Source organism: Carassius gibelio, chromosome A4 (genome assembly GCF_023724105.1).
Source record: "Carassius gibelio isolate Cgi1373 ecotype wild population from Czech Republic chromosome A4, carGib1.2-hapl.c, whole genome shotgun sequence".
Lineage (NCBI taxonomy): Eukaryota > Metazoa > Chordata > Actinopteri > Cypriniformes > Cyprinidae > Carassius > Carassius gibelio.
Window position 1 is genome coordinate 19,332,766 of NC_068374.1, and position 22,739 is coordinate 19,355,504.

Sequence of the window (22,739 nt, forward strand, 5' to 3'; positions counted from 1 at the left end):
AGGAGAACTGGCCCCCCAACTGAGCCTGGTTTCTCGCAAGGTTTTTTTCTCCATTCTGTCACCGATGGAGTTTCGATTCCTTGCCGCTGTCGCCTCTGGCTTGCTTAGTTGGGGTCACTTGTTCTACAGTGATATCGTTGACTTGATCGAAAATAAATGCACAGACACTATTTAACTGAACAGAGATGACATCACTGAATTCAATGATGAACTGCCTTTAACTATCGTTTTGCATTATTGACACACTGTTACTGTTTTCCTAATGAATGTTGTTCAGTTGCTTTGACGCAATGTATTTTGTTTAAAGCGCTATATAAATAAAGGTGACTTGACTTGACTTGTTACTGATTCTGGATATCCCTTGACATACTTGACGCTGTTATCTGATTTCTGTCTGTCTGACCATTCTCTAATAAATACTGCAATTGGATCCGAACGTCTCTGCTCCCATGTTTTATATATATATATATATATATACATATATATATATATATGGGTGCTTCTCACGCGCTGTGCTCTGTTGCGTCGGGTCTCGCAGGAAAAGATCTTTAATCCACTGGCACTTGACTCATCAGTGCATGTGCTACATCCTTTTTACAATCTCTAGATTATAAAACACTGCATTCTGTCAGCAATTAAATGCGGCAGTAACTTAGGCTTGTGGCTATACTCTAATTACTATTTGAAAAAATATCTTTATTCCCAGGCATTTTAAATTGGATTTTATCTATGTTCCATTGTTTAACTGTATAATCTGTTTTGTTTATTTTATGTTTATCTTTGACTTTGTTCAGTGCTTTGGTCAGCTTTGCTGTGATAAATGTGCTCTATAAATAAACTTTACTTACTTACTATTTTTAAAATTATAACACGTTAGATAACTCAGTTACTAAAAAAGTAATCAAATTACAGTAACGCGTTACTAATTAACTTGCTACTGCCCATCACTCTTACTAAGAGACCAGAGAAGGTTCATAAGACAAACTCCTATAAAGTGTCACAGTCTTCTGTCTTTCTGTCTTTGTCTTTCTGTGAGCACATGGCTTGTGTTGTGTTTATTTGGTGCCATGTGCTCTCTTCTTTCCTTTTCTGACCCCGCCCACCTTGTCACCTCATTACTGTTTAGTTGCTCCACCTGTGTTTCTCCCTTGCTCCCTGACTATTACCTTATTCACTCTGTTCACCTGTTGAATCCACTCACTCTGTACACCCGTGCACATAATCACTCACACAGCTGTTCCCTATTTGTTCACGAGTATATAGTTTCGTCTCACCCACCACTCTGCCTGGCTATATTGTAATGTCTATGTGGATTACCTGTGTTTCTCGTGCTCGTGTTCCGGCTTGTCCCTGTGATTCGTTTTGGTTTTGTTTTTGCCGTGTTGGCCTTTTAGTTCTCATTTCTTCTTGTTATAATAAAGTGTCTCTTCCCTGCACTTGGACCCAGATCTTGTTCTTTTACACAGCGCCGTTTCTACCGCGCCGTGACATAAAGTACATTTTTAAACATCCACTGAGGATCTTCATCAATGTCTTGGTCTCTTAGGAACATAGATGTGTTATGAACTATGTAACAAACAACATTATTCTAATATTAAGTTTTAAAGCCTTATCCAAGAACATCCAGGATGCTTCAGTATAGACTCTCCTGAATCAAACACATGAAGAAATGCTTAAATTCTACTATTTTTATTTATTTATTTGTGACATTTAGTCCCTCCTGTATCTCCCAATCAAGATGCATGCCTTTGCAATCAGCAACTTAAGTGCTCAAGGTAATTAAGCACTGGCGACACAGCAGCGGAATTGCTTTTTTTTCTGTCTGCGCATGTGTAATTATCTTCCCTTGGTCGACAGAGACCTGAAATAAATAACATGTATAATTAAATGCAAACTGTAATAATGTGCCACTTCTTTTCTTCTTACTGTTTTATTATTTATTTTCTTATATAGAAATGTATTCATGAAATTGACCTTAGGTCACATTCTCAGAAAGAAACATGATAATCGAACAGCCATTATTTGCAGTGCTGTACTTTATCTCATTACTCAAACTCTGACTCTCTTCAGAGCTTCTTGGCACTGTCACGGTTTTCGCTGCCGGAAGGAACACGGAGCCGAGGATAGATGAAATAAGGCTTTTAATATATACCATTCATGGAGCACAGCGATAGACACACGTAAGTGAGTGAGTTAGTCACAAGTGAGGAGACCCGAACAAAACAGAACTGAAAGGACAAGGCTTATGTACAAAAGGATAATTGGGGAAACACAGGTGGATGGCATGACTAAATTAACAGGGACATGGAACACATGAGGAATAGAATAGACACACCTGGGAACTAATCAAACCAAACACGGAAGACAGAAACTGGGTCACGGGCAAAAGCACACTAAATGAGTCCAGGTGTGACAGTACTCCCCCCTCCCGGTAGGTGCGTCCTCGCACCGTAGAAACAACAGAGGGAGGCGTGGGTGGGAACTTGGGAGGAGGTTCCGGTGGAGGACGGACTCCCAGGAGGGGGCCAGCAGACAGGGACCACGGAGGAAGGAGCCAGGGAGGAGACGACGGAGGGAGGAGCCAGGGAGGAGACAGGAGCAGGAGGAGCCAGATGGTCCACCAGAGACCAGCCAGGACGGAGATCCAAGGTGGAGTCGACGGCGGGAGGAGCCATGGTGAAGGAGGGGTCGACGACACCAGGGGGCCGACAGGCGGAGACTGCACCGGTGGGTGAGGAGCCCAAGATGGAGCAGCACAGCCGCAGAGCCAAGGGGATGTCGAGGTTCCGGAGGGCCTAGGTGGAGCAGAAGGCTCAGGCGACCAAGGCGGAGGCGGGGTCCTGGCAGACCGCTGTGGAGCCGGAGCGACCGAGGATGGAGGTGGAACCGGAGGGAAGGAGGAGCCTGACAGAGCCGGAGGGATGGAAAGACGAGGTGGAACCGGAGGAGTGGAGTCCCGAGGCGGCGGATGGTCGACGACTGACCAAGGTGGAGCCGGAGGGACGAGGGAGCCCGGTGGAGCAGGTGGGATGATAGGCCACGGTGGAGACGAGGGAGCTAAGAGCCAAGGCGGAGCCGCTGGGTCGAAGGACCGAGGAGGAGTCCAGGGCTCGGAGGCTGGAGGCGGAGACAGGGCCTTAACGCACCAAGGCGGAGCTGGAGACTGGCAGTCCAGCGGCGAACCATCGCGTCCCGATGGCGCGGACTGAGGGTGAGCTGCAGGACTGACTGGCACCAGCAGGGATGACGAGGAACTGGCTGGTCTAGGAGGAGGAGAGAGGAGAAGGATGGGAAGGACAGGAGGATCAGGGCTGGACAGAACCAGCGAAAGTGGAGCAGAGGGACCAGCAGGTCTTGGAGGAGGTGGGAGAGGGAGGCCGGGAGGGAACACAGGAGATACCGAAGATTCAGGGCTGGGCGGAACCAGCGGAGACACAGAAGATTCAGGGCTGGGCGGAACCAGCGGAGACACAGAAGATTCAGGGCTGTGCGGAACCAGCGGAGACACAGAAGATTCAGGGCTGGGCGGAACCAGCGGAGACACAGAAGATTCAGGGCTGGGCGGAACCAGCGGAGAAACAGAAAACTCAGGGCTGGGCGGAACCAGCGGAGAAACAGAAGATTCAGGGCTGGGCGGAACCAGCGGAGAAACAGAAGACTCAGGGCTGGGCTGAACCAGCAGAGAAACAGAAAACTCAGGGCTGGGCAGAATCAGCGGAGAAACAGAAGACTCAGGGCTGGGCGGAACCAGCGGAGAAACAGAGAACTCAGGGCTGGGCGGAACCAGCGGAGAAACAGAGAACTCAGGGCTGGGCAGAACCAGCGGAGAAACAGAAAACTCAGGGCTGGGCAGAACCAGCGGAGAAACAGAAAACTCAGGGCTGGGCGGAACCTGCGGAAATGGAGCAGAGGAAATGACTGGAGGAGGTAGGAGTGGGAGACTGAGAGGGTATACAGGGGAGTCAGGGCTGGACGGAACCAGCGGAGAAACAGGAATATTAGGGATTACCTCCATAGACCAGTCCATCAGATCCAGAACTTGCTCCATATGACTTTCAGAGACTGTATACGGCTCACCCTCAGTCGCGGGAGTGTGGGCAGGGCTTTCCTCCACACCCTCGATCTCCACGAGGACTCCCACGATGCACGGTGTTGCCGGCTCACACACCTGGTCAGTCGCGCTCTCGAGATCCTGTTCCCTGTCAGTGGATGGCTCGGGCTCTGCGGCTGCGGTGGGCTCTGGCTCCGTGCGGCGTGATGGTGGCTGGCTGGTCTCTGGGTCGGGAGTGGGGCTGGCGAGGTCCTCTATGGGGCAGATGGTGAAAGATGAGCCATTTCTCGCCAGAGTCCACTCCACGTATGCGGCGAAATCCTCCCGAGGACCATCTTCGGACGGCAACGCTCTGCACTTGGAGTTCAGGCTGGTGTTGTAGAAGGCGCAGAGAGCGTCGTCCGGGTAGCTGGTGGCATTAGCTAACAGAAGAAACTGTCTGGTATGGTCCTTGAGAGAACGTCCTTCCTGCTCCAGCATGAGGAGAAGGAATTCGGGGCTATAGAGGGGATCCATCGACATTACGAAACAAAAGGACTGTGAAAAAACAAAAACAAAACGGAGGGGAAAACACGCAGTTTTAAACTTTCTTTTTTAGGTCGGGTCTTCTGTCACGGTTTTCGCTGCCGGAAGGAACACGGAGCCGAGGATAGATGAAATAAGGCTTTTAATATGTACGATTCATGGAGCACAGCGATAGACACACGTAAGTGAGTGAGTTAGTCACAAGTGAGGAGACCCGAACAAAACAGAACTGAAAGGACAAGGCTTATGTACAAAAGGATAATTGGGGAAACACAGGTGGATGGCATGACTAAATTAACAGGGACATGGAACACATGAGGAATAGAATAGACACACCTGGGAACTAATCAAACCAAACACGGAAGACAGAAACTGGGTCACGGGCAAAAGCACACTAAATGAGTCCAGGTGTGACAGGCACCAATGCTGTGTGCCATGCACACTGTATCACATTTTCAGTGACTTGTTGTTTGTCCACACTAAAAACAAAAGCTAATAGTTAGTTAGGTAGTTGTTAAATTAAGGTATTGGGTAGGATTAGGAATGTAGAATAAGGTCATGTAGAATAAGGCGTTAATATGTGCTTAATTAGTATTAATAAATGGCTAATATTCTAGTAATATGCATGCCAATAAGCAACTAGTTAAGATACCCTAAAATAAAGTGCTACCAATAACGGTATAGAAATAAAGATTGTAACAAAAATTGTGGTTATCAAAGATTTTGAATTACTCTCTCACTGTGAACATACCTGTGGTAAAAATATCCTAAACATGAGATGTGCTCTTCAAAGTTAAAGAAATCTGCTGTATAAAGCAGAATATAAATCTGTTTCAGACTAACTCAGCATACAGTTTAAAGTGGCTTGCCCTCCTGTCAAATGCCTCTGCTGCTTAATGCATTTGAAATATGTTTTCTCAGTGTATAACCTACAGTACAGTTTTATCCTTATCTGTAAAATGTTAGGACGTCACTTTTTTCCATTTTGCAAAAGGCTTGTCCTTACAGCAAGCGAGCAGACTTCACTAACTTAACTGAAAGAACGGCTGCGCATACAGTAAATGTGCATCAAACAGATGCAGCACAATAGAATGAGATTACAATCATTTCAACAAAAAAATCATCCAAATGGGGGGAAAAAAAACTTTAAATCTCAACCCCTTTACAATAATACCATAAACCTGAGTATGAAGAGTGTATTGCAGCTGTTTGAAGCAGCAACTTTATTTTAAGGTTTCCAGATTGACCAGGGGAAGGTAACCACCATCGCTGAGTGGCCCGTTCCTCAGTCGGTAAAGGAACTCCAGAGGTTCTTAGGATTTGCCAACTTCTATTGATGTCTCATTCAGTCATTCAGTCAGCATACAGCTCCATTAACCACCTTATTTCAAGGGAAGCCCAAGTCCCTGTCCTGGAGTTCCAATGCCCACGAAGCCTTCCAAGCATTCAAAAAGGCCTTCAGCACGGCTCCCATCCTTCACCACCCGGATGCCGAGACTCCATTCATGGTGGAAGTGGACGCCTTCACCACCGGTGTGGGAGCCGTGCACGCCTCCAGCCTTGTGCCTACTTCTCCAAGAAACTGACCCCAGTGGAGCAGAACTACGACATCGGGAACTAGGAGTTGTTGGCCATCAAGCTCGCTCTGGGAGAATGGAGGCATTGGCTGGAGGGAGCCAATCACCCATTCACAGTCATCACTGATCATAAAAACTCCCCAGACATGCTCCATACATACTCCCTCCAGCCATGATTGTCACCCCCATTATCTGGAGAGACGAGGAGATCAGAGCTGCTACACAGACCTTACCTGCTCTGCTGGGAGGCCCAGAAGGGAGGACTTATATCCCCAGGTCCCAACGGCAATCCCTTCTGGGCTCAGTTCACAATGTACCGGGCTCTTGACATCCAGGCAGCCAATGGACTCTCTCTCTCCTCCAAGCTCGGTACTGGTGGCCTAGTATGTCCCGTGATGTCATCTGGTACGTCCGAAGTTGCTCAGTCTGTGCTATGTCTTCCACTCCTTGTCAGCTTTCAGCAGGCAAATTCGTGCTCTTACCTGTTCCTCGGAGGCCCTGGTCCCTTTTGGGGATTGACTTTGTGACTGACCTGCCAGAATCCGAAGGTAAAACTTGTGTCTTGGTGGTTCTAGATTGCTTTTCTGAAGCCTGTAAATTAATTCCCCTGCCAGGATTACCAACTGCCCTGGAAATGGCAGAGCACTTTTTCTCACATGTCCTCTGGAACTTCGGGCTACCTGAGGATATTGTATCAGACCGGGGTCCCCAGTTCATTTCCTGGGTGTGGAAGGCCTTCTTCCACCTACTGGGGGTCACTGTGAGCTTGTCTTCCCGATACCATCTTCAGACAAACGGCCAGACTGGACGGAAGATCCAAGAACTTGGACGCTACCTCTGGCATACTGCCAAGAAGACAAGCACGGCTGGAATCGCTTCCTTCCCTGGGCCATGCATGCACAAAACTCCCTTCGGCAGAGTACCACCAGCCTCACCCCCTTCCAGTGCATACTCGGCTATCAACCTCCACTCTTCCTGTGGACAGGAGAACCATCTGAAGTTTTCAGCTGTGGACTACTGGTTCCAAGCAAGCAAGTGTGGGACTCATTTCCACCTCCAGCTTGCTATACGGAAACACAAGGCCTTTGCGGATGCTCAAAGTGCATGGGTTTCGACCTGGGATCTGCGTCTCTATCAGCAATGCAGTATACTGAGTCCCCGCTACATTGGTCCATTCACAGTCGAGAGGCAGATCAACGAAGTCACCTACAGGCTACACCTACCCCCCAGGTACCTCAATCATCCCACTTTCAATGTGTCTTTACTTAAACCCTTCTATCCTGCCACTCCAGATACTCCAGATACCCCAGAACCACAGACACCCTCTCCTCTGGAGATCCTCTATCAGCCCTCTGTGTACCAAGTCAAGGACATCCTGGACTTGTGCCTTTTAGTAACAGCTGCTCTACGTGAAATCACTGCTGATTAGATAACCAGCATTATTGACTAAATGTGCATTAAACACCGGCCGATATATCGTGCACCCTAAATGTGTGCACTAATGTTTAACATGAAGTTTTCTAAATAAACTGTTTTTCAATTTACTAGGTATTTTCCTCTTTGGTTTCACCACCTGTCAGGCTTCAAGAGGTGGCTAGCATGTATTATCTGTTGCAAATACATCCAAAGCTACAAGTACTCCAAACAGCAGGGATGTACAAACCCCAGAAAATTTTCTTGAACAGCAGCAGTGGTCTGTCTTTAGCTGGATGCAGTGGGCATGCTGGCATTCGCTTCTGCTGAGATAATGGAGCAACAGTGAGGGACAGAGCTGGGTGGTAATGGATTACATGTAATCTGGATTACGTAATCAGATTCCAAAACTGAAGTACTTGTAATTAGAGTAAAGTTCTTTTTAAAATACTCGTAATCAGACTACAGTAACTTTTTTATGGATTACATGATCACATATTATTTACACAATGATAATAAGTCGTTCACAATTCATTGATTGTCATAAATTTCTTTTTTTTTAATGTCCATTGTTTTTCTAATAAACCTGCCGCTTATATACGTTCCAGATTCTTCGAGTTTTTCCGGCGGAAAGGGGGGGGGGGGGGGGTTATCAAAATCACGCTCAGAATAAATCAGCAACAAGATAATGGAAAATGGAGGTTAACGCAGCCTTTAATCACTAGATGTTCAGACATAATTACATTTTTAAAGAAAGACACGGGAAAAATGTCACTATTCAGTGTAAACTCTGCCTACCACGGATTAATTTGCTGTCCATGGAATTATTTGACCTCTCAAAGTTATTACTGGGAATTTCATTTCCTTTAATAAATTTGTGTAATGTTGATTTTTCTTCATTGTTATTAACGTTACCTTATGCACTTCAAGTGTTTTAAGATGGAATATTTGACCTGGAAATGGTCTCTATATATTAGCCAGGGCCCGACATTAACGCTTGTCCGGGACAAGTGGACAAGTGACAAGTGGAAGAGAACGGACAAGTAACCTGATCAAAATTTTTAAAACAAACATTAACTAGGGCATCGCCGAAACTTTGAAGAGAATGATTCAGATTTTATTACTTTCAGAGTAAACGGTGACTAATAACAGATAATGTATTGACAGTATCAAGGTCGTGTCAGTTGAGGCTCGTGCAGCCTGTCATACTCACAGAGAAATCACAACTATAAGAACAGCACACACAAAGAAATCTGCGGGTGAAAAAATAGAAATATTCTGTATAATATTTGCAACATCACATGACCAGGAGTGATGTTTTTCCGACTTTCAGCTCGATTTTATACATCTTCAGTTAAATAAACAAGTAATATTAACTGATTTATATTTTAGACACATTATGGGTTGTTTTTGTTCCATTTCAAACAAAAAATTGTTCTAAGAAAAGCCAAAGCAGAACAGTCGGACATCTGCAAGCAAGAGCCTTTTGTTATGATGATTCATTTTTAAATGAGTTAATGATTCAGTGAACCATTTATAAAAAGGTTTACTTGCTTCATTTATTGAATGAATCAGCCGTTTGACTGAATCGGTTGAATCAATGATTCATTCATTAAGACAGTGACTTGTAACCACTTACTGGTGGTTTAATATCATATTTAAAAGTATCAGTGTATTTTGTATGTAAAAAAATAAATAAAACATTAATCTTAATAACATAATTTATTCATTTGGACAGATGGAGTTTGTTGATACTGATTTCATTTTAATAATAATAACAACCATAATGTCTTCTTATTCTAATTTAATGTAAGGATAACATAATATGTAATATAGTAACATAGTAATGTAGACATCTACATTTAACTTTTAAAAGTTAGAAAGTTTAATCTTTTTAAGTTGAAAAGTGTAACAGCAATCAATTTAAGGCAAATATCAAAAATATACTGATTAAATTAATACCTGATAGAGCACTGATTAGACTGCTTCAGAATAAATTACATTTGTGCAACACTTTTTTTCCCTGGACAAGTAGCTTTTTTACTCTGACAAGTAAATGATTGATTTATTTGTCCGAAGAACAAGCTTGTATGTAAAAGCTTAATGTCGAGTCCTGTATTAGCAATGTTATTGCTATGAGTTTCATCCTCTTTAATATTCATTTTTGTAATGTTGTTATTGTTTGACTTTTCCTCATTGTTACTTAGCTCTTAAAATGGTTTAAGGATAGAAATTTCATCACTTGGTATTTTTCAAAATTCATGATCGCAATGTAGCTATATTGTTTGTGTCACGGTTCATGAATGCACAGTCTTCAGCTGTATTCATGTTACGTCATGTTGATTGTTTCATGTGGGTGTAGGCAGGTGCATCTCATTCCAACTGCCTATTTAACACCCTGTCTTTCGTCCCTTGTTTGTCAGATCGTTGTTTGAGGTCCTCCGTGTTAGATGTCTGTCCTGATTCTCATGTCCCTGCTCTTGCTTGTCTCTTGTTCGGTCGTCTCTGGATTGTTCCTCTCTCACACGGATTATCTTCACCTCTCACGGATCTACCACCACCGTCATCTCTACAAGTGCACTCAACCCACCTACTCACCAGTCTGTGCTGCCATCGAGTACATGATGTACTCGATGGCGCCGCAGATGGCTGCTTCAGTGCTTGGCTCTCCAGTGTTTGTGCTGTTTTTGTTCGTTTTTCCTGTTTTTTGTTTAACAAACACGATCAGTTTCACCAGGGATGAACTGCTGAACATTCGGCAGAACACACCACAAGATCTTTTACCGGATTTAAATTATTCAGACGTTTTACTGAACGTTGTTATCGGAGGAGCGGCGGCGCTGATCAAGCGCTTCAAGACAGGCAGACGGGGGAAGCGAGCGGGAGCGCTCGTCAGACTCAGGAAGCGCGGATTTCTAACGCCGTTGCCTAGCATCCATCTCGCAAATCTCCGCTCTCTACCCAACAAAACAGACGAACTGCTTCTGCTCTCTCGGACAAATAAGGATTTCTCTCACTCTGCTGCTCTGTGTTTCACGGAAACCTGGCTGAATGACGCCATACCGGACAGCGCGCTCCATCTGCCGGGCTTTATGCTGTTCAGAGCGGATCGCGAATCAGAATCAACTGGGAAATCGTGCGGCGTCGGGACATGCTTTTACATCAATGAACGGTGGTGTACAGATGTAACTGTGTTAAAGAAGATGTGCTGTCCTGATCTAGAAATGCAGTTTGTCAACTGCAAGCCGTTCTATTCGCTGCGGGAGTTTCACTCGTTCATTCTGGTCAGTATTTACATCCCTTCGCAAGCGCATGTGAGCTCAGCTTTACAGAAACTTATCAGATCAGATCACAGACACAGAACAACAACACCCGGACTCTGTTTTAATCATTCTTGGGGACTTTAACAAAGCCAATCTCTCCCGTGAACTGCCAAAATACAGACAGCATGTTACATGTCCCACCAGAGACAGTAATATATTGGATCACTGTTACACCACAATAAAGGATGCATATCACTCTGTTCCACGAGCAGCTTTGGGACGTTCCGATCACTGTCTGGTTCATCTTATACCGTCCTACAAGCAAAAACTTAAATCTGCTAAACCTGTAGTAAGGACTGTGAAGAGATGGACCAGTGAAACAGAGCAGGATTTACAATCTTGTTTTGACCTCACTGATTGGAGTGTTTTTGAAGCTGCTACCAGCGATCTGGACGAACTCACAGAGACCGTAACATCCTATATTAGTTTCTGTGAGGATATATGCATTCCTACCAGGACTTATTTAACATTCAACAATGATAAGCCATGGTTTACAGTAAAACTCAGACATCTTCATCAGGCCAAAGAGGATGCCTACAGAAATGGGGACAGGGTCTCATACAATCAGGCCAGGAACACACTGAACAAAGAGATCAGAGCGGCTAAAAAGACTTACGCTAAAAAGTTGGAAGACCAGTTTACTTCCAACGACTCAACTTCAGTGTGGAGAGGACTTAGAGCCATCACAAACTACAAGACACCATCCCCTTGCACTGAGGCTAATCAACGACTTGCTAACGACCTGAATGAGTTTTATTGCAGATTTGAAACCCCCATCACCCATTCTGACCATCTCCCTACACAACCATTAACACATCCTGCAATCCCACCCTCCACAATCTGCTCTTCAAATCTGTGAAGATGATGTGCGCCAGGTCTTCAAGAAGAACAAAAGAAGAAAAGCACCAGGCCCAGATGGTGTTACACCAGCCTGTCTGAAAATCTGTGCTGACCAGCTGGCCCCCATCTTTTCACAGATCTTCAACAGATCCCTGGAGTTGTGTGAAGTGCCTTCCTGCTTCAAACGCTCCACCATCATCCCCATCCCAAAGAAACCCAAGATAGCAGAACTTAACGACTACAGACCTGTGGCTCTAACGTCTGTCGTCATGAAGCCGTTTGAAAAACTGGTTCTGGCTTATCTGAAGGACATCACTGGACCCTTACTGGACCCCCTCCAGTTTGCTTACCGAGCAAACAGGTCCGTGGATGATGCAATCAACATGGGATTGCACTTCATCCTGCAACATCTGGACAAAACAGGGACTTATGTGAGGATCCTATTTGTGGACTTTAGTTCGGCATTCAACACCATCATCCCAACAGCCCTTCAGACCAAACTGTCAGTGGATCACCAGCTTTCTGACAGATAGGCAACAGTTAGTGAGACTGGGGAAATTCACATCAAACAGCTGCTCCACCAACACTGGTGCTCCTCAGGGATGTGTTCTCTCCCCTCTGCTCTTCTCCCTGTACACCAACGACTGCACCTCTAAAGACCCCTCTGTCAAGCTCCTAAAGTTTGTAGACGACACTACAGTCATCGGCCTCATCCAGGAAGGTGATGTGTCTGCTTCCAGACAAGAGGTTGAGCAGCTGGCTGTCTGGTGCAGTCTTAACAACCTGGAGCTGAACACGCTCAAAACAGTGGAGATGATCGTGGACTTTAGGAGAAACCCACCTGCACTTTCCCCACTCACCATCATGAACAGCACTGTGACTGCAGTGGAGTCATTCAGATTCCTGGGAACCACCATCTCTCAGGACCTCAAGTGGGACAATCACATTGACTCCATTGTTAAAAAGGCCCAGCAAAGGTTGTATTTCCTTCGCCAGCTGAGGAAGTTTAACCTGCCACAGGAGCTGCTAAAACAGTTTTACTCGGCCGTCATTGAGTCTGTCCTCTGTACTTCAATAACAGTCTGGTTTGGTTCAGCAACAAAATCAGACATCAGAAGACTACAGAGAACTGTGCGGACTGCGGAAAGGATTATTGGTGCTCCCCTGCCCACCCTTCAAGAAATGGAAGCTTTAGCCTAAGTTCTGCCAGGAAGACTCAATCACTTCGTCATTAATTACCTTCATCATTATCCAATCACGTCTTTATACTCCTGTATAAAAGATCGTACTTACACATGTTTGAGTTCGCAGATGCCAACGCGACAACAACCGCAGATTCCGACGCGATTGTACTTGCTCAAGCTGTTGTGTTTATTCATTTACTTGCTAATTAAGTTTGTGTCCCGCAAACTATCTAGAGTTTGACATTCCTCTAAGATGCACACGGGATCGTTGGCTTAGCTCCGTGTGGCGGCGATCATCTGCAGTCGTTTGTGTTGGATGATTTACAAGCTTTTCTCGGCAGAGGATGTGAACATTGGCGGAGTTCCGTGTGCTTCCAGGCCAGGGTTGCCAGGTTCTCAAAACCGCCAGTTACTACGATTTTAAAAAAAAAAAAAAAAAAAAAAAATGGCCCAATCGCGTTCAAAAGGGATTTATCGGTAGAATTCACATTCTAGGGGCTATATATAACACTATTGGGGTCACCTCAAACCCAGGACAGAAAAGGCATCCCACAAAAAAAAAAAAAAAAAAAAAAAAATACGGTCTTGGCAACGCTGGTGCTTTCCGAGATGTCGCGTCAGTGCTGCTTGGGTCTCAACACCTGAAAAGACTTTGGTCTCAATCAACAAATATTCATCTGTACGCTCACGTGAACCTGCACGAATGAAGTCTCTCCGGACCAGCAGACAGAATTAAGGCTGCCGGTCTCTTCGGCATCTCGCCTCCATCACTTCACAAGTCTACAGCATTATAAGTATCATTTCGTTCTATGCACTTGCGGTGCCTGGGCATTAATTTATTCTCCGCAAGGATTTATACTTACACGTTCAAATAAAGCACTGGGCGTTTCGTGCTTGTTTATCTAGCAGACTTGCACAGCATAATTAAGATGTTGATCATAGTGCATGCAATTTTCTGAATAACTTCTTCGTAATGAGGCACTTTAAGGCTCATCATAAACGCTACAATCTTTATACTGATAAAGATTTTTCGCATTTCTTAAAAATAAATAAATAAATAAATAAAAATAAAAAAAAGCTCTGTCTAGCACACTTGAGATTCGCTGTTTTAATCCTATGCTTTAATATTTGTTTATTCAGTCTTTCATTTGCGTTATTCCTGAAAAGTTCATACTCTAATGGGATTCTATGGTTGCAGATGCAGGGAACCGCTGCTCTCACCTCATCTTTACATGGCTTACTCTTGGGCTAGCGAATTATGAACACTGGATCTACCAAGCTGATGCGTATGGACCCTTCTTTTGAGTCGTAGGTAAGATTCGGCTCAATGCTCAGTCAGCAGGCATATATTACTCCACGTGACACGAGTTGCTGCTGACCTTATTTCAGAGTAGTGACATATCTCCAGTTTAAACCGAATATTAATTAGCAGGCATGGTTTGTTTGCACTCCTGGTCTCCGTCTCAAGGCGCGGTCACACTAGACTTTAAACATGCGAAATTATTTCGAACGCCACTGCGAATATGGGCGGGAGCAAGATAAAACAGTCTCCCCTCAATTTTCACAAGATGGATTATTATGTTTCTAGCACTGTGTCTTTTGCAACGGCGTCGAAAGCATTTTATATTGTAACGTTACTCTGTATCTCTCTATAAATATATACACCCTAAGGGGAGGAGGGGGAGAAGAAAGAGAGAGAGGAAAAAAAAAAAAAAAAAAAAAAAAAAAATTATAAAACGTTGTCATTCCAATGTATCACCTGTTCCCGTCGACACTACAAACCATGCAGCTTCTTTTCTTTTATAAATCTTTTAATGTATTATAAACTAGGACGCTGCGCAACAGCTAAAGTTATATAGCGCTTCCTTTTTGAATTTTTGTACAGAGAGGTCATGCAGCAATGTATCGCTCTTCTACTGGTCCACATCCTCACGTTATGCAAATTCCCTGGTCAGAGTTCACCAAACTTGAACTTTGGAACGCAGTGAAATGCAAAATTTTCGCATAAGCTTGCGTTTCCGGTCCGACGCATTCGCATGCGTGTATGAATGGAAGTCAATGGAGAGAAAAGTGCAGTGTGACCGCCCATCACTCATAACTAACTAGCGGCTGGAGGGGCGCGTTAAGTAGGTTGTGCTCATGCTGTCAAACTGACGTCATCAGAAAAATTATTCGTTACAGGGTGGAAATATTCAGAATTTGATAAGATTGCTAAGACAAACAATGTTTAATTGTTTACATCAAGATTAGCAATGTGTGCTAGTAGGCTTAAGTCACTTCGATTTATGCGTATTTTAAACTTAACCTCCGATACCTCAACTTAATATTATAAAAGATTAAATAAAATAATAAATAAAAAAAAATAAAAATAAAAAAAAAATTGGGGAGTGACAGTTAAGGGGTTAAGCTACAATCAAGGCTTGTTTATATTCGCGCATCTACTGGTGTTGGTTCATCACTCTTACTCGTCTGTTGCGGCTTTCACTTTACACTTTTAAACTTTCAGACAGCTGTGCCCTCAGCCAACCCGGATTCTTCAGTCTGCCCTCCGTTAGCAGACATAATACTAAACGAAGTGCTTACGTCAGCTGGAAATCACATTTCTAAGGCGTTGCTCCCTCTACAATCAAGCCTACACGTTTGCATGGTCCGCTTCTAATGTTTTTCCTTCCAATTTTTGCGTTCCTATTCTAATTTCAACCGTTGCTCCTTTCTTGTTTTAAAAAAAAAAAAAAAAAAAAAAAAAAAAAATCGCAATCTTAATTTCTCTATTCGCAGACTCCTTGCCAGCATCTAATCCACGCTAAATTTTATAATCTAATTTTCAAGCCTTTTGGTTATTCAGTTTTATTACTACTTGAGGGGTTAGCTAAATCTTCCAACAAATTAAAGACAAATGTCTGCCTATTACCCTGCCCATATTGCAAAATTAATTACTTCCATCTGCTACGGCCTTCCTTCGAAGTACCTCAATATTCTTCTGGAGGCAGTGTTTATCTGCCTTCTACAGGTTATGCTTCCAGGGAAATTCACTTCAAACCAATCCATTTGATCCTGCTCGCGGCATTTCCTTCAGATCTATGATTCGGACCAAAAATTCTTCACACTCTCCTCAAGCACTCAAAAACCGATGTGCAAGGTTCTGGTGTCACCTTAACAATTCTAAAATCAATAATCCTGTCCCTTCTCTGCATGGTGAAATTTCTTAAAAATCCGACCTAGAATTTCTAAAACGCACCAGCTCTATTTTTTCTAACGGAGCGCCCTTTCCAAGGCTGTTTAGAACTCGCTTAACCACTGTTCTCAAAGCTGCAGTCTATCTACTGGCCATTCATTCAGAATTGGGGCAGCTACTTCAGCAGCTGAATGAGGGATCTCTACATCAGCTGTTAAGATCATGGGCAGATGGTCTTCCTAAGCATTTGAATCATACATCAGACCTGATTCAAAACCATTATTGAAGCTCAGCAAGCTCTCCTGTAACTAATCAGGTAAATTCATGCAATTACTGGTGGTGGTGTTACTATATCTGTATGGTCTATCAAGGCCTGTACATGTCTGGCCTTTGTGGCTATTTCTGTATGGTCTTTCGAGGCCTGTCTGTGTCTGCCTATCGTGGCTATTACTGCACGGTCTATCGAGACCTGTCCGTGTCCGGCTATCATGGCTATTTTTCTGTATGGTCTATCAAGGCCTGTCCCATGTCTGCCTATTGTGGCTGTCTGTGTCTGCCTATCGTGGCTATTTCTGCACGGTCTATCGAGACCTGTCCGTGTCCGGCTATCATGGCTATTTTTCTGTATGGTCTATCAAGGCCTGTCCCATGTCTGCCTATTGTGGCTATCTGTGTCTGGCCTATCGTGGCTATTTCTGTACGGTCTATCGAGGCCTATCTGTGTCTGGCTATAATGGCTATTTCTGTACGGCCTATCGAGGCCTGTCCGTGTCTGCCTATCGTGGCTGTCTGTGTCTGGCCTATCGTGGCTATTTCTGTACGGCCTATCAAGGCCTGTCCGTGTCCGGCCATCATGGCTATTTTTCTGTACGGTCTATTGAGGCCTGTCCTGTGTCTGCCTATTGTGGCTATTTCTGTATGGCCTATTAAGGCCTGTCTGCGTCTGCCATTGTGGCTGTCTGCGTCTGGCCTATCGTGGCTATTTATGTACGGTCTATCGAGGCCTGTCTGCGTCTGCCTATCGTGGCTAATCATGGTCTATCGAGGCCTGTCTTGCGTCTGCCTATCGTGGCTGTCTGCGTCTGGCCTATTGTGGCTATTTATGTACGGTCTATCGAGGCCTGTCTGTGTGGCTATCATGGCTATTTATGTACGGTCTATCGAGGCCTGTCCGTGTCTGCCTATCGTGGCTGTCTGCGTTTGGCCTATTGTGGCTATTTCCGTTGGTCTATCGAGGCCTGTCCGTGTCTGGCTATCATGGCTATTTTTCTGTATGGTCTATCAAGGCCTATCTGTGTCTGGCCATCATGGCTATTTCTGTACGGTCTATCGAGGCCTGTCTGCGTCTGCCTATTGTGGCTGTCTGCGTTTGGCCTATCGTGGCTATTTCTGTTGGTCTATCGAGGCCTGTCTGTGTCTGGCTATCATGGCTATTTTTCTGTACGGTCTATCGAGGCTGTCTGTGTTCTGCCTATCATGGCTATTCTGTTTGGTCTATCGAGGCCTGTCTGCGTCTGCCTATCGTGGCTGTCTGCGTCTGGCCTATCGTGGCTATTTCTGTTGGTCTATTGAGGCCTGTCTGTGTCTGCCTACCGTGGCTGTCTGCGTGAGGCCTATCGTGGCTATTTATGTTGGTCTATCGGGGCCTGTCTGTGTCTGCCTATCGTGGCTGTCTGCGTCTGGCCTATCGTGGCTATTTATGTACGGTCTATTGGGGCCTGTCTGTGTCTGCCTATCGTGGCTGTCTGCGTCTGGCCTATCGGGCTATTTATGTTCGGCCAATTGGGGCCTGTCCGCGTTTGCCTATCGTGGCTGTCTGCGTCTGGCCTATCGTGGCTATTTATGTTCGGCCTATCGGGGCCTGTCCGTGTCTGCCTATCATGGCTATTTCTGTTGGTCTATCGAGGCCTGTCTGTGTCTGCCTATCGTGGCTATTTCTGTTGGTCTATCGAGGCCTGTCTGTGTCGGCCTATCGTGGCTATTTCTGTTGGTCTATCGAGGCCTGTCTGTGTCGGCCTATCGTGGCTATTTCTGTTGGTCTATCGAGGCCTGTCTGTGTCTGCCTATCGTGGCTATTTCTGTTGGTCTATCGAGGCCTGTTTGTGCCTGCCTATCGTGGCTGTCTGTGTCTGCCTATCGTGGCTATTTCTGTTGGTCTATCGAGGCCTGTTTGTGCTGCCTATCGTGGCTGTCTGTGTCTGCCTATCGTTGCTGTCTGTGTCTGGCCTATTGCGGCTATTTCTGTAAAAAACTTAAGAAGTTTAATCTAACGTCATTTATACTGGTCATGCTAACTCTCTTTCTATTTCTTCCAGGAACCTTAGGATTCACAACTGGTGGGTATACTTCATCTACTTTTCTGGGGGGAAGGCTGGCCCCGTCTGGAGGTCTCATAATCCACCTAATTTTGGGGGTCTGCTGCGCCCCTGCCTTCGTCTTCAGGCAGGAAATGCAGATTCGCTACCCTCGGATTATGAACCATGGACGGGGCCTTCCGCCAAAGAAATTTATAATTGTGCTCGCTGAGCTGTCAATAAATGTATGCTTCGTACATTCCTCTATCTCCCGAGTCTTTCTGGTAGAAATGGAAGCTTTAGCCTAAGTTCTGCCAGGAAGACTCAATCACTTCGTCATTAATTACCTTCATCATTATCCAATCACGTCTTTATACTCCTGTATAAAAGATCGTACTTACACATGTTTGAGTTCGCAGATGCCAACGCGACAACAACCTCCACCCTCCCCACCACCACCAGGATGGTCCTGTCCTTACCTTCCAGGGGGGTCTGCTGCACCCCTGCCTTCGTCTTCAGGCAGGAAATGCAGATTCGCTACCCTCGGATTATGAACCATGGATGGGGCCTTCCGCCAAACAAATTTATAATTGTGCTCGCTGAGCTGTCAATAAATGTATGCTTCGTACATTCCTCTATCTCCCGAGTCTTTCTGGTAGAACTGTATACATCCAGAGTGAGGAAAAGGGCTCAGAAAATCACTCTGGATCCCTCACATCCAAGTCACCCCATCTTTGAACTTTTGCCATCTGAACGGCGCCTCAGAGCCGCAAACACCAGAACAGCAAGGCACAAGAACAGTTTCTTCCCCCAGGCAATCTACCTCATGAATAGTTAAATGTTCCCTACTTATGCTTATAAACGTGCAATATCCTTATATTTATTTGTTAACCCTCCATCCTAGAACATTCCTGCATCTCACTCAATCCTATTCCATTATCATTTATAGCACAATTGTTTATACACTTATTTATTTGCAAATCTCTTTTTTTTTCTGTGTGTTGTTGTCTCTGTGTACTGGAAGCTTATGTCACTAAAACAAATTCCTTGTATGCGTAAGCATACTTGGCAATAAAGCTCTTTCTGATTCTGATTCTGTGCTGCCATCGAGGTCCCTACGTCACTCTCCAACCTTCATCCATCTCATCTCATTACAATAAACTCTGTAAACTTGCATTTGCCTCCTGTCTTCCATACCACACCGTTACAGAATGATCTGACCATTATGGAGGCAGCGAATAGTCCATCCCAGGTATCGGAATCGGTATCGGGAAGAGAAAAAGGGTATCGGAACATCTCTAGTCTGAAGCCATGTCACCTGGTAGCTTAATTAATATGCCAAGTACTATATCTTTGTTTCCCTTTAAATTGTCCCCTGCAGGATTTAGGTACCTGGGAATCTTTGTTACTCCGAACTTTAATCAGATGCATAAAATGAATTTCACGCCCGTGTTTGAGAAAATAAAATAGGATCGTGATCATCAGAACTCCCGTCCAGTTTCACGGTTGGGTAGGATATCATTAGTTAAGATGAACATTCTTCCTAGGTTGCTTTATCCTATTCATATGATCCCAGTTGTGTTCTCTAAAAGGGTTTTAAAATATTTGAATTGATGGTTAAGCTCTTTCACATGGAGCAAAAGACGACCAAGGCTTAAGATGTCAGTTTTACAACTGCCAGGATCTAATGGGGGTTTGGATCTACCCAATATTAGAACATATCAGTTAGGTGCCCATTTGAGAAATATTTCTAATTGGATAATAAAAGATGTCTTATCAGTATGGTTAGATATCGAAACAAGTTTATCCAAATATTCATTACCAGACCTATTGTTTTTTTTTAAGTTTTAAAATCATTAAAATAAATTTGTGTATTAACAGTTCCTTTTTTCATCATTTTGTCTTAAATGTAAGACTGAAATTGGTACTCTGACTCACTGTTTATGGTCATGCCATTTGATACAGGATTATTGGTGTAAAATACTTCGAGAAATGCAAAAAAAGATTTTGAGTTTGGATCTAGATTTAAACCCTTTGTCATTATTACTAGGACTGCCTGATAGTAAGGTAAATTCTCTGGCTAACAGAAGACTCTTTGATGTCATGACTTTTTCAGCACAGAAAAACATTCTTTTGCAGTGGATGTCTGATAAAGCCCCCTCTGTGAAGGGCTGTCAAAAAGTGTTAATGGAGCTATTACCACTGAAATACCTTACTTGTATAATTCATTCATAGATGGCCCATTTCAAAAAAAAAAATATGGGAACCGTTTGTAAATTATCTGGACCCCGGGATTGCCAATATTGTGCTGTTTGGTTTTCTTGGATGCAAACTTATGTACTTCTGTAAGAATTTAAAGCAATATGTTGATTCTTTGGTAATTTGGGCAGTTTTTTTTCTTTGTTTTAGATCCAAGTTAATAGATTTTGTTGATATCTTTGTCTATTGTGACTTGTAGTTTGTGAAAAATCTATAATAAAAATACAAATAATATATAACCTCTGACAAAGTTGTTGGGTCATACAGTGATTCTCAACTCTGGTCCTATTGACTCACAGCTCTGAACATGTTGTGTCTCTCTTATCTGACACATTCTGTACAGTTCATAGAGCCCACTCCCTAAAAAAACTGATTATCTGAATCAGGTGTGCTAAATAAGGAAGACATACAAAATGTGCAGAATGGGTCCGGAATTGAGAACCAATGATCTATCACAGACTGGAAGAATGTAGCATTGTGAATGGTGGAAAAAAACAAATAAAGCACTTCTTACCCAATAGGTTTCTCCATATGACTACCTGTCGAACCCACCAACTCTCCCAATGTACAAAAGACCTGGCCAAGGAAATCCTGCAAAGAGAGAGAACATTAAAGAAGACTAGGGCCATTCTTCAACAAGGCTAGATGAAAGTTCATTATTTTAAGTTGTCTATTTATAGTGTTTATTAGATTTCTTCTACTTTATTTGTAATCAATGGGTAAGAGTGGAGATAAGCTTTGATTTATAAACTTGTGCAAATAACTTCAAAGTTTAGTACATTATATGGACAAAATTATGTAAATCCCAAAACACGTTAAGTTGTCCATCAGTAAAATCATGTTCCATTTTGGGAAGGCTTTCCAGTAGGTGTTGGAACATGACTGTTGGGATTTACTCTGTGGTGATAGGGTCTGGCTCACAGTCAGTGTTCCAAATGATCCCTAAGGTGGTCGGTGGAGCTCAGTTTTGGGATTGGTGCAAGCCTGTTTAAGTTCTTTCACAGTAAACTCAGTAAATCTTTTCTTTATGGACCTAGCTTGCCCATCAGGGCATTGCTATGCTGAAGCAGAAAATACAACCCCCACCCAACCCCCTTCCGGCCTGTTGCCTTAAAGTTGGTCTGTTGTGAGATTTCAAAACACTGCAGTTAAGTCATATCCAGTTCGCAAACGAATCATTCGATGTAACCGGATCTTCTTGAACCAGTTCACCAAATTTAACTGAATCGTTTGAAATGGATTGCGTCTCCAATAACCATTAATGATTTAAGCTGTTATCTTTTTTAACGTGGCTGACACTCCCTCTGAGTAAAAATAAACCAATATCCTGGAGTAATTCATTTACTCAAGCAGTACACTGACTGAACTGCTGTGAAGAGAGAACTGAAGATGAACACTGACCCAAGCCAGATAATGAATGAAAGATCGACTCGTTCTTGAGTCAAGAACCGGTTGCATCAGTTTTCGGATCACCAGTAGTGACGGGAAGTTCGGTTCTTTTCCGTGAACCGTTTTTTTCAGACAGTTCGATTCAATAAACCGGATGAAGAAAACGGTTCACCGGGTCTTTTGCGCTTGACTTGATGTAATTTGCGATGAATGCCCTTGATTCAAGCCTTCGGTTTACCCATGCTCATAACATTAGCACAGAACCAGTTCAGAATCAATCACCAAAAAAAAAAAAGTTCGGTTTAGACACTCTGTGTGTCATTCTGCTTCACGCTGAATCACACAACACATGCACAGTTATCATCAGCTCCTCGGTTCTCGAATCGGACACGTCTGACAAGAATGGTTCTTGACTCGAGAACGAGTTAATCTTTTGTTCATTATCGGGCTCGGCTCGGTGTTCATCTTCAGTTCTCTCTTCACAGCAGTTCAGTCAGTGTACTGTTTCAGTACACTAACCCTTTAAGCTTCAGAAAGGACTATGAAAGCAATAATATGATAAAAGAAAACAACAGTAAAAAAAAATCGTTCACATGCCATGTGGAAATTACTGAAACCTGAGGCAGCCCACAGATTATTTCATGTAATTCTGAGTTTTCCCCTTCAGCAAACTTTGAAGCATCTCCCCATTACCAAACCCAATGAAGTG

General features: G+C 43.9%; 2 protein-coding genes across 2 annotated transcripts in view; one reads left to right on the forward strand and one right to left on the reverse strand.

The window, feature by feature from the left end:
- Positions 1-22,739, reverse strand: part of LOC127972627 (copine-8-like) — a 190,496-nt gene that overhangs the window by 82,029 nt on the left and 85,728 nt on the right. Inside the window, exon 6 of the mRNA XM_052576279.1 lies at positions 21,156-21,232. Within this exon, the coding sequence (XP_052432239.1) occupies positions 21,156-21,232 (77 nt within the window). The remainder of the gene's footprint in view (positions 1-21,155; positions 21,233-22,739) is intronic.
- Positions 1-22,739, forward strand: part of LOC127972683 (uncharacterized PE-PGRS family protein PE_PGRS54-like) — a 123,200-nt gene that overhangs the window by 31,379 nt on the left and 69,082 nt on the right. The gene's annotated exons all lie outside the window — the stretch shown is intronic.